The 12,905-nt window shown below is 49.9% G+C and overlaps 1 protein-coding gene across 1 annotated transcript in view; it reads left to right on the top strand.

Annotated features, from left to right (window-relative positions):
• The window catches only part of DNAJC13 (DnaJ heat shock protein family (Hsp40) member C13), a 701,712-nt gene that overhangs the window by 408,024 nt on the left and 280,783 nt on the right, over nt 1–12,905 (top strand). Inside the window, 1 exon segment of the mRNA XM_029587070.1 lies at nt 11,819–12,035. Coding sequence (XP_029442930.1) covers nt 11,819–12,035 — 217 coding nt within the window.

Below are 12,905 nucleotides of genomic sequence, written 5' to 3'. Positions count from 1 at the left end.
TAGCGCATATGGGGATATCCTTGAGTGTATATTGTATACACTGAGCACATATTGTATATTATTTTGCGTATATGGCTGACCGCAGACTAATGAGCGCATATTGGATAGCATTGAGCTATGTTGCTAATCGCATACTAATGAGCGCATATTGGTTCTCTCATTGAGAGTATATTGCTGCTGCATATTATTGAGCGCCTGTTGTATTGAGCGCCTGTTGTATTGAGCGCCTGTTGTATTGAGCGCCTGTTGTATTGAGCGCCTGTTGTATTGAGCGCCTGTTGTATTGAGCGCCTGTTGTATTAGGCGTATATTGCTGCCGCATATTATTGAGCGCCTGTTGTATTAAGCGTATATTGCTGCCGCATATTATTGAGCGCCTGTTGTATTAAGTGTATATTGCTGCCGCGTATTATTAGGACGTCTGTTGTATTAGCGCCTGTTGTATTAAGCGCATATTGCTGCCGCAGATTATTGAGCGCCTGTTGTATTAAGCGCCTGTTGTATTAAGCGCATATTGCTGCCGCATATATTAAGCGCATATTTTTCAATGGAACAGAACGCCTCAGCGTCTTCAGCGGCGGCGCCTCCTGACTCAGGCATTAAAGCCCTTGGCCTCTGCTCCGCATGCCAGCTTAGAGCCACACATAGCGAGGAGCCAGACTCCCTTTGTGCCCAAGTGAGGAGGCAGTGGGAGCCTCGGGCCAGGACCAGTCTCAACCACGGTTTGCTGACAGTTCCCCAGGGGCCACTCCGGATCTAGCGGGCAGTCTCGAACAACCTGGGATCCCGGGGGATCTGGTACCCGACGACTCGAGACCGCTTCCATTTCCTGGGGATCTCTTTAAGGGGATCCATGCCTTTGTACAGATGCAGTCAGCTTCCCGTCCAGGCCCTGCTGCTCCGGCCGCTGTGGTTGTTTACTCCAGCTGATCCTGTCCCTGGAACTTCGCGCCCTTATCACGGGCACCCGCCTCCGAGCAGTCCGGTTCAGACGGACCCTGATGTCTCGGAGGACGAGTCCAAACCCCCGGAGGAGGGGGAACTTCCCTCGGGGATTGAGCCATATCGAACCATGAGGCAGTTCTTTCCCAAGGAAGATCTCTCCGACCTGGTATCTCAGTGCCTAGCAGAGTTGGATATTACAGGTCCCAGCACTACAGTGCCCTCTACACAGAACCCTCTGCTGGAAGGTCTTCGTCCTCCAGCCCGCCATTTTCCCTTCTTGCAAGCAGCACAGCAACTGATAGATTTGGAATGGGCTGCACCAGCAGCCTCATTCAAAGGGGGTCGGGCCCTGACGGGCATGTACCCTCTGGAACCAGCAATCAAGGAGATGTTGGCATGCCCTCAGGTGGACGCCTTGGTCAGCGCTGTGGTCAAGCGCACTACCATTCCAGTTGAGGGGGGGCGGCCCTCAAGGAGGCTCATGACCGCCTGGACGCCATCCTGAAACAGACCTTTGAGGTGGCAGCTCTATCTTTGCGGATCGCAACCTGCTGCACAGTGGTGACGTGTTCCTGTTTGTCACAGGTCAGGAACAATGCTCCGGCAACAGACATGGAGTCAGCTCTCTCGTTCCTCACGGATGCTGCGTCAGACCTAGTCCGTACAACAGCCAAGGGGGTCTTATCCTCTGTAGCCGCCAGGAGGCAGCTCTGGATACGGAATTGGTCAGCCGATGCGCCTTTGAAGACACGCCTCACCAGAATGCCCTTTAGGGGTTCTTTCCTGTTTGGCAGAGACCTTGATAAACTGGCCAGCACATGGGGCACCTCTCCAGTACCTCGACTGCCGGAAGATCGGTTCAGAAGGAACCAGCGTGCCTTTCCAAGGCCCTCCAGAGGTAGAAGCTCCCAGCGCTTCACTCCCTATAGGAGTCGCTACCAGGCACCTCGTCCTCAGGCCAGGAACCAGTCCTTTCGGAATAAGCAGCGCAAGAGGGGAGCCGGCTTGGGTTCCGGTCCCGGCCGCCCGCCCCATGAGAATCAGCCGATCCATCTGGGGGACGGAGCCATAGGGGCAGGTTAACCCTCTTCTACCCCAGATGGGTCGAGATTACGTCGGACCAGTGGGTCCTCGCCATCATCCGAGAGGGGTATTATCTGGACTTTCATCATCTCCCTCTGGACAGGTTTGTGGAATCTTCATGTCCCATACACAAGGCAGCATTTCCTGGCGTGTAGCCAGATGGACTCAGAACGAATGGGATAGTATCCGCGTGCTAGCAGTTGGAGACGGATCTGACGTCAGCACGGGGTATATATATCCCCACAGGAAGCGTAGCAACTCAGTAATTTCCGTCTCCAAAGCAGTTTGGAGTGCCTGCACACTCGTTGAGCGTGCTTTCCAAAGCTACTTTAATTTTCTCTTTTCTTATAATTCTAGATTCTACTTCCTAATCTCTGCAAACCCATCGAGCCCCGCACTCCTGCGGTGATACCCTAAGGTCCCTCCCCCAGTAGAGTTGCCCGGGGTGATTTCCGTGATCCCCCGGTGAGTTAAGTCCTCGGTCCGGCCGAAGCGCGGCAGGGACATAGCCCCCAGGCGAGGTTCGGGTGAGGCATACGAGGCGCCTCGGTCCCGGCGTGGACGAGGTAGCGGGTGCATATCCTCAATCGCGGTGGTGAAGGTACTTACCCGCTCTCCCCTCCCCGCAGCCGGAGACCGCCCGGGTTCCAGTTGAGAAGCGCCGTGGTTCAGGTGAGGCGTACATCTCTTATTTCGGGTCTCCGAAGGAACAGAGGATCGGCGGCGTGGCACGCCAAGGAGGGCGCCATTTTGTGGGCCTCGTTCAGGTAGGGCGCCCGTAATAGGCGCAGCTCTATTCCTCCTTGTGCGTATATTGCCTTCTTACTGTGAGGTATTGATTGCCATTGTGCGTGTATTGCCACCCGCATATTGCTGAGAGCCTATTGAAGGCTATTACGATTGTGTTGCGGCCTGTATATTACTTAGCGCATATGGAATGCCATTGAGCGTGTACTGCTGACCGCTTAATTGCTGAGAGCATACTGAATGCCATTATTATTACCTGCATATTGCTGAGTGCATATTGCCTGACATTGAGCGTGTGTTGCTAAACCGCCTAATTGCTGAGAGCATACTGAATGCCATTATTGCTAATTGCATATTGCTAAGAGCTTATTGATTGCCATTGAACGTGTATTCATGATCGCCTATTGCTGAGAGCGTATGGTATATCATTTAGCGTTCTTAAGCACACATATTGCTGCCGCATATGATTGAGCGCCTGTTGTATTGAGCGCCTATCGCTGCCGCATAATATTAAGCGCCTGTTGTATTGAGCGCCTATGGCTGCCGCATAGTATTAAGCGCCTGTTGTATTGAGCGCCTATCGCTGCCGCATAGTATTATAAGCGCCTGTTGTTTAAGCGTATATTGCTGCCGCATATGATTGAGCGCCTGTTGTATTGAGCGCCTATCGCTGCCGCATATTATTGAGCGCCTGTTGTATTAAGCGTATATTGTGGCCGCTTTTCATTCAGCGCATACTATGGAACAAAACGCCTCTGCATCTTCAGCAGGGGCGCCGCCTGCCTCCGGCATTAAAGCCCTCGGCCTCTGCTCTGCATGCCAGCTTCGGGCCACACACAGTGAAGAGCCAGACTCCCTATGTGCCCAATGTGAGGAGGCCGTGGGACCCTCGGGCCAGGACCCGTCTCAGCCGCGATTTGCGGACAGTTCCCCAGGGGCTACTCCGGACTTAGCGGGCAGTCTCGACCAATCGGAATCCCGGGGGATCTTGTACCCCGGTGATTAGAGGCTGCTTCAATTTCCTGGGTGGATCTCTTTAAGGGGATTCATGCTTTTGTACAGATGCAGACTGCTTCCCGTCCAGGCCCTGCTGTTCCAGCTGTTCCTGCGGTTTCTGTGGTTCCGGCAGTGGCCGCGACCGCGGCGGCTGCTGCGCTGGCAGATCCTGTTCCTGGACCCTCACCCCCTTATCGTGAGCGGGACCTCCCGCCGCTGGACAGCCCAGATCAGTCAGACCAGGAGTTTTCACCGGACGAGTCCGAACTTCCGGACGAAGGGAAACTTCCCCCAGGGATTGAACCATATAGAACCATGAGGCGGTTCTTCCCTAAAGAGGATCTCTCCAACCTGGTGTCTCAGTGTCTGGCGGAGTTGGATATTATGGGTCCCAGCGCTACGGTACCCTCTGCGCAGAACCCTCTGCTGGAAGGTCTTCGTCCTACAGCCCGCCATTTTCCATTCTTGCAAGCAGCACAACAACTGATAGATTTAGAATGGGCGGCACCTGCGGCTTCCTTCAAAGGGGGCCGGGCCCTGACGGGCATGTACCCATTGGCACCGGCTATCCAGGATCTGCTGGCGTGCCCTCAGGTGGACGCCTTGATTAGCGCTGTGGTCAAGCGCACTACTATTCCAGTTGAAGGGGGGACGGCCCTCAAGGAGCCTCATGACCGGCGACTGGATGCCATTCTGAAACAGACCTTTGAGGTGGCAGCTCTATCTTTGCGGATCGTGACCTGCTGCACAGTGGTGACGCGTGCCTGTTTGTCACAGGTTAGGAACAACGCTCCAGCAGCTGACATGGAGTCAGCTCTTTCGTTCCTCACGGATGCGGCATCAGACCTGGTCCGGACAACAGCTAAGGGGATTTCATCCTCCGTAGCCGCCAGGAGGCAGCTCTGGATCCGGAGATGGTCAGCTGATGCGCCTTCAAAGACACGCCTCACCAGATTGCCCTTTAAGGGCTCTTTTCTCTTTGGCAGCAACCTGGATAAACTGGCCAGTACATGGGGCGCCTCTCCAGGGCCTAGACTGCCAGAAGATCGGTTCCGAAGGAGTCAGCGCGCCTTTCCAAGGCCCTCCAGGGGCAGGGGTTCACAGCGCTTCGTTCCTTACAGGAGTCGCTATCAGGCGCCGCGTCCTCAGGCCAGGAATCAGTCCTTTCGGACCAAGCAGCACAAGAGGGGAGCAGGCCCGGGCTCAGGTCCCGGCCGCGCCTCCCAATGAAGTTCCACCGATTCATCTGGGGGACGGAGCCATAGGGGCAGGTTAACCCTCTTCTACCCCAGATGGGTCGAGATTACGTTGGACCAGTGAGTCCTCGCCATCATCCGAGAGGGGTGTTATCTGGACTTTCATCATCTCCCTCCAGACAAGTTTGTGGAATCTTCATGTCCCATACACAAGCAGGCAGCATTGGAAGCTACCCTGGCGAGGCTCCTGTCCTTGAAAGCCATCATCCCAGTACCTGCCTGGGAAGTGAATTCTGGACAGTATTCCATTTATTTCATGGTGCCCAAGAAAGGGGGCGCCTTTCGGCCTGTCCTGGACCTCAAGTCCGTCAATCAATACTTACAGGTCCCCAGGTTTCGCATGGAGACTCTGCGCTCCGTCAAGGCCGCTGTACAGCCAGGAGAATTCCTCACGGCATTAGACCTGTCAGAGGCATACCTGCATATCCCGATCCATCCGGATCATCAGCGCTACCTACGCTTCAAGGTTCTAGGACGCCACTTCCAATTCCGGGCTCTGCCTTTCGGGTTGGCCACGTCACCGCGGACCTTCACCAAGGTGGTCGTCATGGTAGCAGCAGCGCTCAGGCGGGAAGGAATTCTGGTCCATCCCTACCTAGACGATTGGCTGATCAGGGCGAAATCACGAGAGGAGAGCTATCGGACAACCGACAGAGTGATCGCCCTCCTGGAAAGCTTGGGCTGGGTAATCAACCTCAGCAAGAGTTGCCTACAGCCTTCCCAGTCACTAGAATACCTGGGAGTACAGTTCGACACGCAGGCAGACACAGTCAGTCTCACTACCTGCACAATACGGTTTTCGGAAATCACTAAGCACAGAGTCCCTTTTGCTTTCTCTCACAGATAAATTACTTTTGAACCTGGAGAAAAAAGTCATTCTTGCTGGTACTGCTAGATCTATCTTCAGCGTTCGACACGGTAAATCACTCACAACTCCTAAACCAACTATCAAACATAGGAATTAAAGGCACAGCTCTCAATTGGTTTAAATCATTCCTATCAAATAGGTTTACAAGGTCAGAATAAACAACAAAGAATCTGACCCCATCCTATCAGATCAAGGCGTACCACAAGGCTCATCGCTCTCTCCCACCCTGTTTAACATTTACCTCCTCCCCCTCTGCCATCTGTTATCACAACTCAAGCTCACGCATTACCTCTATGCAGACGACATCCAGATCCTCATCCCCATCACAGAATCAATTCAAAAAGCCTTCGCCTACTGGGATAATTGTCTCCAACCAATTAAACAACTACTCTCCAGCCTGAACCTGATTCTAAACTCAAGCAAAACAGAGCTGCTACTGATTTCACACAACCCGAACACCCACCCAATTAGCCTCGCACAACCCACACCTTTAAACATGGAGCTCTCTGCAGACGTAAGGAATCTAGGAGCATGGCTCGACAACCAACTTAACCTAAAAAAATTCATAAACACAACCACCAGGGATTGCTTTTTTAAACTACAGGTCCTAAAGAAACTAAAGCCACTCCTTCACTTCAATGACTTTCGCCTCGTTCTCCAATCCATTATTTTTTCGAAACTTGATTACTGCAACTCAATCTTACTTGGACTCCCCCAACAGCATCAAACCTCTACAGATGGTACAAAACACCGCAGCCAGAATCCTAACTAACACTAATAGAAGAGACCATATTACCCCCATCTTGAGCAACCTCCACTGGCTACCCATCAAGCAGAGAATCCTATATAAACCTTAACTATTATTCATAAAGCAATTCATAACATCGCACCCTGTATCTCTACAACTCAACTACGTCTACACTTACCCTCCAGACCCATCAGAAGCGCCTACAAAGGCACATTAGTCGCAGCTCCAACCAAATCAACTCTAAGAAAAAGAGGCACTCTCAACTCTGCTGGACCACCCAATGGAATGCGCTCCCACCAGTCCTACGACTCGAACCTAGTCTACCAGAGTTCAAAAAACGGTTAAAAACCTGGCTCTTCAGTCAAGCCTTTCAATTCCCAGAGGGTAAATAGGCACCTCAGCATGACTCTCAGTTCCACCAACCATTGCAGGTTGACATTAAACCACCTTGCACTTAATTACATATATGTACTTGCTTATTGGTTATGTTTATTTAACAGTCATTATTTAAATACTATATAACAGTACATTTGCAAGATTATCTTCACTACTACTAAGTTCCTTGTAAAAAAGTTGTTCACACACATTCTATTCAAAACACTAATAATGTTAACTGCCATTTGCTAAATGTTATTTTTACCTTCAATGTTCCTTGTAATAATGTTTAATGGTTGATTGTTATTGTTCAATGTTTAATGTTCTATGTACAAAACCCCGGTCTAACCTCCCAGACCAGGGCAACCTTTTCGTTACTTGTAAACCGGAATGATTTGTATTGCATACAGGAATTCCGGTATATAAAAATTAAAAATAAATAAATAAATAAATACCAAGAGGAGGTTGAAACTTCAGACGCGTATCCAGTACTTGATGGGAGCCAGTCGGCCCATAGCTTGGGACTATCTGCAGGTTCTTGGTCTCATGGCATCCACCCTGGAGGTGGTACCTTGGGCAAGGGCCCATATGAGACCTCTACAACACTCCCTGCCTCTCTCGCTTGAGCCCTCGTCTACGGAACTATTCCACGCACCTACCTCTGCCTGCCAGAGTCCGGACACAGTTACTGTGGTGGCTGCAGTCCGACCACATGAGCAAGGGTCGAGGATGTCCTCTCCCACGTGGACGCTGCTCACCACAGATGCCAGCCTGAGCGGCTGGGGAGCACACTGCGAAGGACTCACTGCACAAGGGCGGTGGCACGGAGAAGAGTCAGCGTGGAACATCAACCGTCTAGAGGCTCGGGCAGTCCGATTGGCATGTCTGCAATTGGCTCACAGACGAAGAACAGAGCTGTCAGAGTAATGTCCGACAACGCCACCACGGTGGCATACATCAACCGTCAAGGCGGAACCAGAAGTCGTCAAGTATCCCTGGAGATCGCCTCACTGATGGCTTGGGCAGAGGCGAATCTGCAGGACATCTCCGCCGTCCACATTGCCGGGAAGGACAACACCACGGCAGACTTCCTCAGCAGAGAGAGTCTAAACCCGGGAGAGTGGCAGCTGTCACCCACAGCCTTCCAGATGATTGTGGATCACTGGGGGATTCCGGACATGGATTTACTGGCGGACAAGTCCAATGCTCAAGTACCCAGATACTTCAGCTGCAAGCGCGACCCGTTCTCACACGGAATCGATGCCCTGGTTCAGACATGGCCTCCAGGGACTCTGCTATACGCCTTTCCTCCGTGGCCTCTGCTGGGCGCCATCATTCATAAGATTCGGAAACACCGGGGCCTAGTTCTTCTAGTAGCACCAGACTGGCCAAGAAGACCCTGGTACGCGGACATGAGAGACTACTGGCAGGGGAGCCCCTTCCCCTGCCTCCTCTCCGTGACCACCTACGTCAAGGTCCCATCCTCCACGAGGATCCAGCTCAATTCTCTCTTATGGTCTGGCCATTGAGAGGGCTAGACTGAAGAAAAAGGTTACTCGGAGCCCGTGATAAATACACTCATCCGAGCTCGCAAGTTTTCTACATCCCTCACCTATGTAAGGATCTGGAGAGTATTTGAAGCATGGGGCGACACTCATGGCACCAATCCACATGTGACCACAATCCCTATTGTGTTGGATTTCCTGCAGGATGGACTTCAGAAGGGTCTCTCCCTCAGCTCCATCAAAGTTCAGGTGGCTGCCCTGTCTTTGCTATGGTCCCAGGAGGGATGGCAAGGACCATCACCAAGCACCCAGATGTTTCTCGCTTCCTGCAAGGAGTCGAGCATATTCGTCCGCCACTGAAGTGGCCTGTGCCTTTGTGGAACCTCAACCTTGTTTGGATTTCCTCGCGGGATCCACCTTCAGACCCCTTCGGGGCCTGTCTCTCCGGTCTCTCACTTTGAAGATGGTGTTCTTGCTGGCTATCTGTTCAGCACGCTGCATCTCAGAGCTGCAAGCACTGTCCTGCCGTGATCCCTTTCTTGCGAATCACTTCAGAGGCTATCCATCTTCGCACAGTTCCCTCCTTTTTACCTAAAGTGGTTTCACAGTTTTACCTTAATCAGACTATATCCTTGCCTCCCACGGCAGGTTTGAAGAAATCTGAAGAAGGGCGTTATTGCGCCATCTCGACATTGGCAGATTAATGCCCAGATATCTGGAAGTGACACAACAACTACGAAAGACGGACCATCTGTTCATCCTGCACAGCGGTAAGAAGCAAGGTGAAGCGGCCTCGCGGCCCACCATCGCCCGCTGGATTAAAGAAGTTATCAGAGCAGCTTACGTAGAGGCTGGGAAGTCTCCGCCTCTATAGGCCAAGGCTCATTCTACCAGAGCGCAAGCGGCATCCTGGGCGGAATCCAGGATGCTGTCGCCTGCAGAAATATGTAAAGCGGCGACATGGTCCTCCCTCCATACCTTTTCCAGGTTCTACCGTCTGGATGTCCAGGCTAGGGAGGACTCAGCATTTGCGAGGGAGGTACTACATGGTCCTCAGGCAGCCTCCCACCCAGGCTGGGAGTAAAGCTTTTGTACATCCCATTCGTTCTGAGTCCATCTGGCTACACGCCTGGAAATGTTGAGATTACTACCTGATAATCTCCTTTTCCTTAGTGTAGACAGATGGACTCAGCATCCCGCCCAGCTGCCTGTGTACATGGGTTTCACCGATTCAAGGTAAGCCATGTCTTATATTCCATAAGAGTGTACACTCTACCAGATGTCAACGCCTTCCGGTTGGGAATGCTGGCGGTCTCCAGCTACTATCAATCGGTCAGGGGAATCCTGTTTTCACTTTTCACTGAGCGTCAGTACACATATCCATAACAGCTTTTGCAAGGAAGATTACTGAGTTGCTGCGCTTCCTGTGGGGATATATATACCCCCGTGCTGACGTCAGATCCGTCTCCAACTGCTAGCACGCGGATACTATCCCATTCGTTCTGAGTCCATCTGTCTACACTAAGGAAAAGGAGATTATCAGGTAGTAATCTCAACATTATACATGAGGTCCACTACCTTCGAACCAGGTAGGCATGTTCCCAGGCAATCCTCATGCCCACCAGCCACCCCAGCTGTCTACATTCCTAGTAATTGACATCACCAACTATGACAGCTGACCTAATCCTTCCCTCCTGGGCAGTAGCTTTGGGAGTCACATCCTCTGTGCAAGAGGAAATTGCACCACCTGGAGAGCAGGTCCTTGCTATAGGATCATTTTTCTGCTACACCAGATTGATGCTCTCCAACCAGGAGGACCTTCCTCCTCCAAGGCAGGGCTGCCAGACTGGAGTTAGGACTTGACTACTGTGTCCCTGAAGGTCTCATCTATATACCTCTGTCTGCCTCAGCTCCTCCAGGTCTTCCACTCTAGCCTCCAGAGATCGGACTCATTTTCTGAGATATGGGAACTTTTTGCACCAGGTGCACATATACAACCTCTCAACAGCGGGTAAAAAAATCATACATGTGACACTCGCTCTATCTCTTCCATAATTCTTTCTTCTGCTTGACTATTTGCTTTTGTGATTTTTTCATCATCTTCCTCAGATTCACCAGGTATTCTTCCCGATGTTGTTTTTTTTGGGATCCTTTATACTATTTGAACTCTGTTCTTTTTGCCTTTATTTTTTTTAGTCATCTCCTTTGAGAACCAGATCGGTTTTCTTTTTTTCTGTTTACTTTTCTAACATATAGATTTGTTGCCTTTGTAAGAGCTCCTTTTAATTTGTCCACTGTTGATCCAATATGTCAACTGCTACTAGCTATATCTACCATCAGCTCCACTTCCACAACTCTCCCTGCATTTGAAGAGCATCTGGTAATATCGTCATCCAGCACCTGCATGGTAGAGATGCTGGCCACTTCATACTTCTCAGGATCCATCTCTCTGCTTGGAGCAAAGCGAAGCGCTCAGGTCTGAAGGAGACAAGGGTACCATCTCTTTCCCCCCTCCTCCCTCCATGAACTCACCAGAATCACAGCTGGAAGGTGCACAACAAAAATATCTGATCTGCTGCTGGAGAAGACATAGGGGGTCATAGGCAAGGTCCTAGGTCTCCCTTTCCTTTCCTTTTCTTCACTTATAGGTAAGGAATAAGAGCAAAAATTTTAAAAAAAGGAAATCAACAGTGGATTGGGAGCTCTTACTGTGCACAGCTTCCACTAAGGCCACCATCTTGGACTCTCCCCCATCTTTTTGTTTGTTAGTCAAATAAAAGGTAGCACAACCTACTAAGATTACTGTTTTCTTCAGGACCAGTACGACGATTAGAACTCTGGATGTATCTTTTTGTATAGAGATTGTAAGTTCTTCTGTCTAAAATAGAGCTGCACCATATAATGCAGGGTTTTTAGAATATATTGTGTTAATGTCCTCATATTCGGTGTGTTGTTTTTTTTTTACTGTGTGAGCATGCTATTGTGCCATGTACAAGAAGGGTGAACTTCTGTCAGCCCCAACTTAATAAGGTGGACTTTAAAATGAAGTACGTTAACTTGTTGTAAAACAACTAAAAGTTCTCATTATAGGTGATGTGTTATTGAAAGAGTTTCTTCTTAATTGATACAAGGAAAAGCTTCCTCTGTACTTTTCATTGGAAGCATCCATCTGCTATGCTGCAGCAGTTTTGTGGGAAACCGATATGGGAGAGTATCAGCCACTTAAATAGTTTGGCTGAATGCTCCCAGCAATTTATAATGCATTAGTGTAATATGTTAGTGCTTAAATTACTTTATTTACCATTTACAGGCGTCTTATGATAGAGAAGATTGCTGCCCACCTGGCTGATTTTACCCCTCGTCTTCAAAGCAACACCAGAGCACTTTATCAATACTGTCCCATCCCAGTTATTAATTATCCCCAACTCGAGAATGAGCTTTTCTGTAATATTTATTACTTGAAACACTTTTGTGATACCTTCCGATTTCCTGACTGGCCAATTAAAGATCCTGTAAGTAATACTTTAAAAATTCTTTTTAAAAAAATTTAAAATGTAGCAAAAATTAGCATGACATTTATGATTAAAGTTAGACACTTAAGCATGTGTTTGTAATGAGGTTACATGTCATGAGAAATTACTTTGATTACTCCTCTTCTCTCTAATTCTGTGACATGTCCAGTTGAAAAAGAACATAAAATATTAAATAAGGGCATAAAAAGACCATCTGTTTGCCCAATTATTCTGCATACTGCTTAAGAAACATCCCCAGCTGCCAGCCATCGTGTGTAAGATGTTCTCCATATCCAGGACAATCTTTTTTTTTGTCTTCCTCCTTTGTACTATACTATCCTGGATAGAAGAGCATACAAGCTCCTTTAAACTGAAATTTCCTAGTGTGTAGCCAGATGGACTCAGGACCAATGGTATTGTGCTCTCCTGATAGCAGATGGAGACTGAGTCAGATTTCAAAGCTGACGTCAGCCTACATAAAGCTGTGCCAGCATGCTTAGCTCTTCAGTATTTCTCCATCTCCCGTAGCAGATATGGACACTATCCAAAAGAGAATAGTTGTAACATAAAGAAGAAAAGAAAATTTACCTTAAGAAGAAGTCCCGCTTCTCCTGCGGTGAAACCTAACTGTCCCTCCCACAGTCAAGACTTTCCAGAGGTCGATTCGATATCCCTCAGAGGTGAGCCTTAGTCCGCCGGCCGATTCCCGGCTTGGACGAAGCCCCCAGGGTGGCTGAAAAGCAGCGGTGTGCAGATTCGAGCACGGCGGTGTAAGATATTCCCTCTCCCTCCGCAGCTGGAGACTGCCAAGCACGTGAGCGGTAAGTGCCGAGACCAGGTAAGGTAGAAACCTTACTTCTAAGTCTCCGG

The sequence above is a fragment of the Rhinatrema bivittatum genome, chromosome 2, assembly GCF_901001135.1.
Source record: "Rhinatrema bivittatum chromosome 2, aRhiBiv1.1, whole genome shotgun sequence".
Classification (NCBI taxonomy): domain Eukaryota; kingdom Metazoa; phylum Chordata; class Amphibia; order Gymnophiona; family Rhinatrematidae; genus Rhinatrema; species Rhinatrema bivittatum.
Note: the sequence above shows the minus strand (reverse complement) of the source record. Positions and strands in the feature narration are given on the sequence as shown.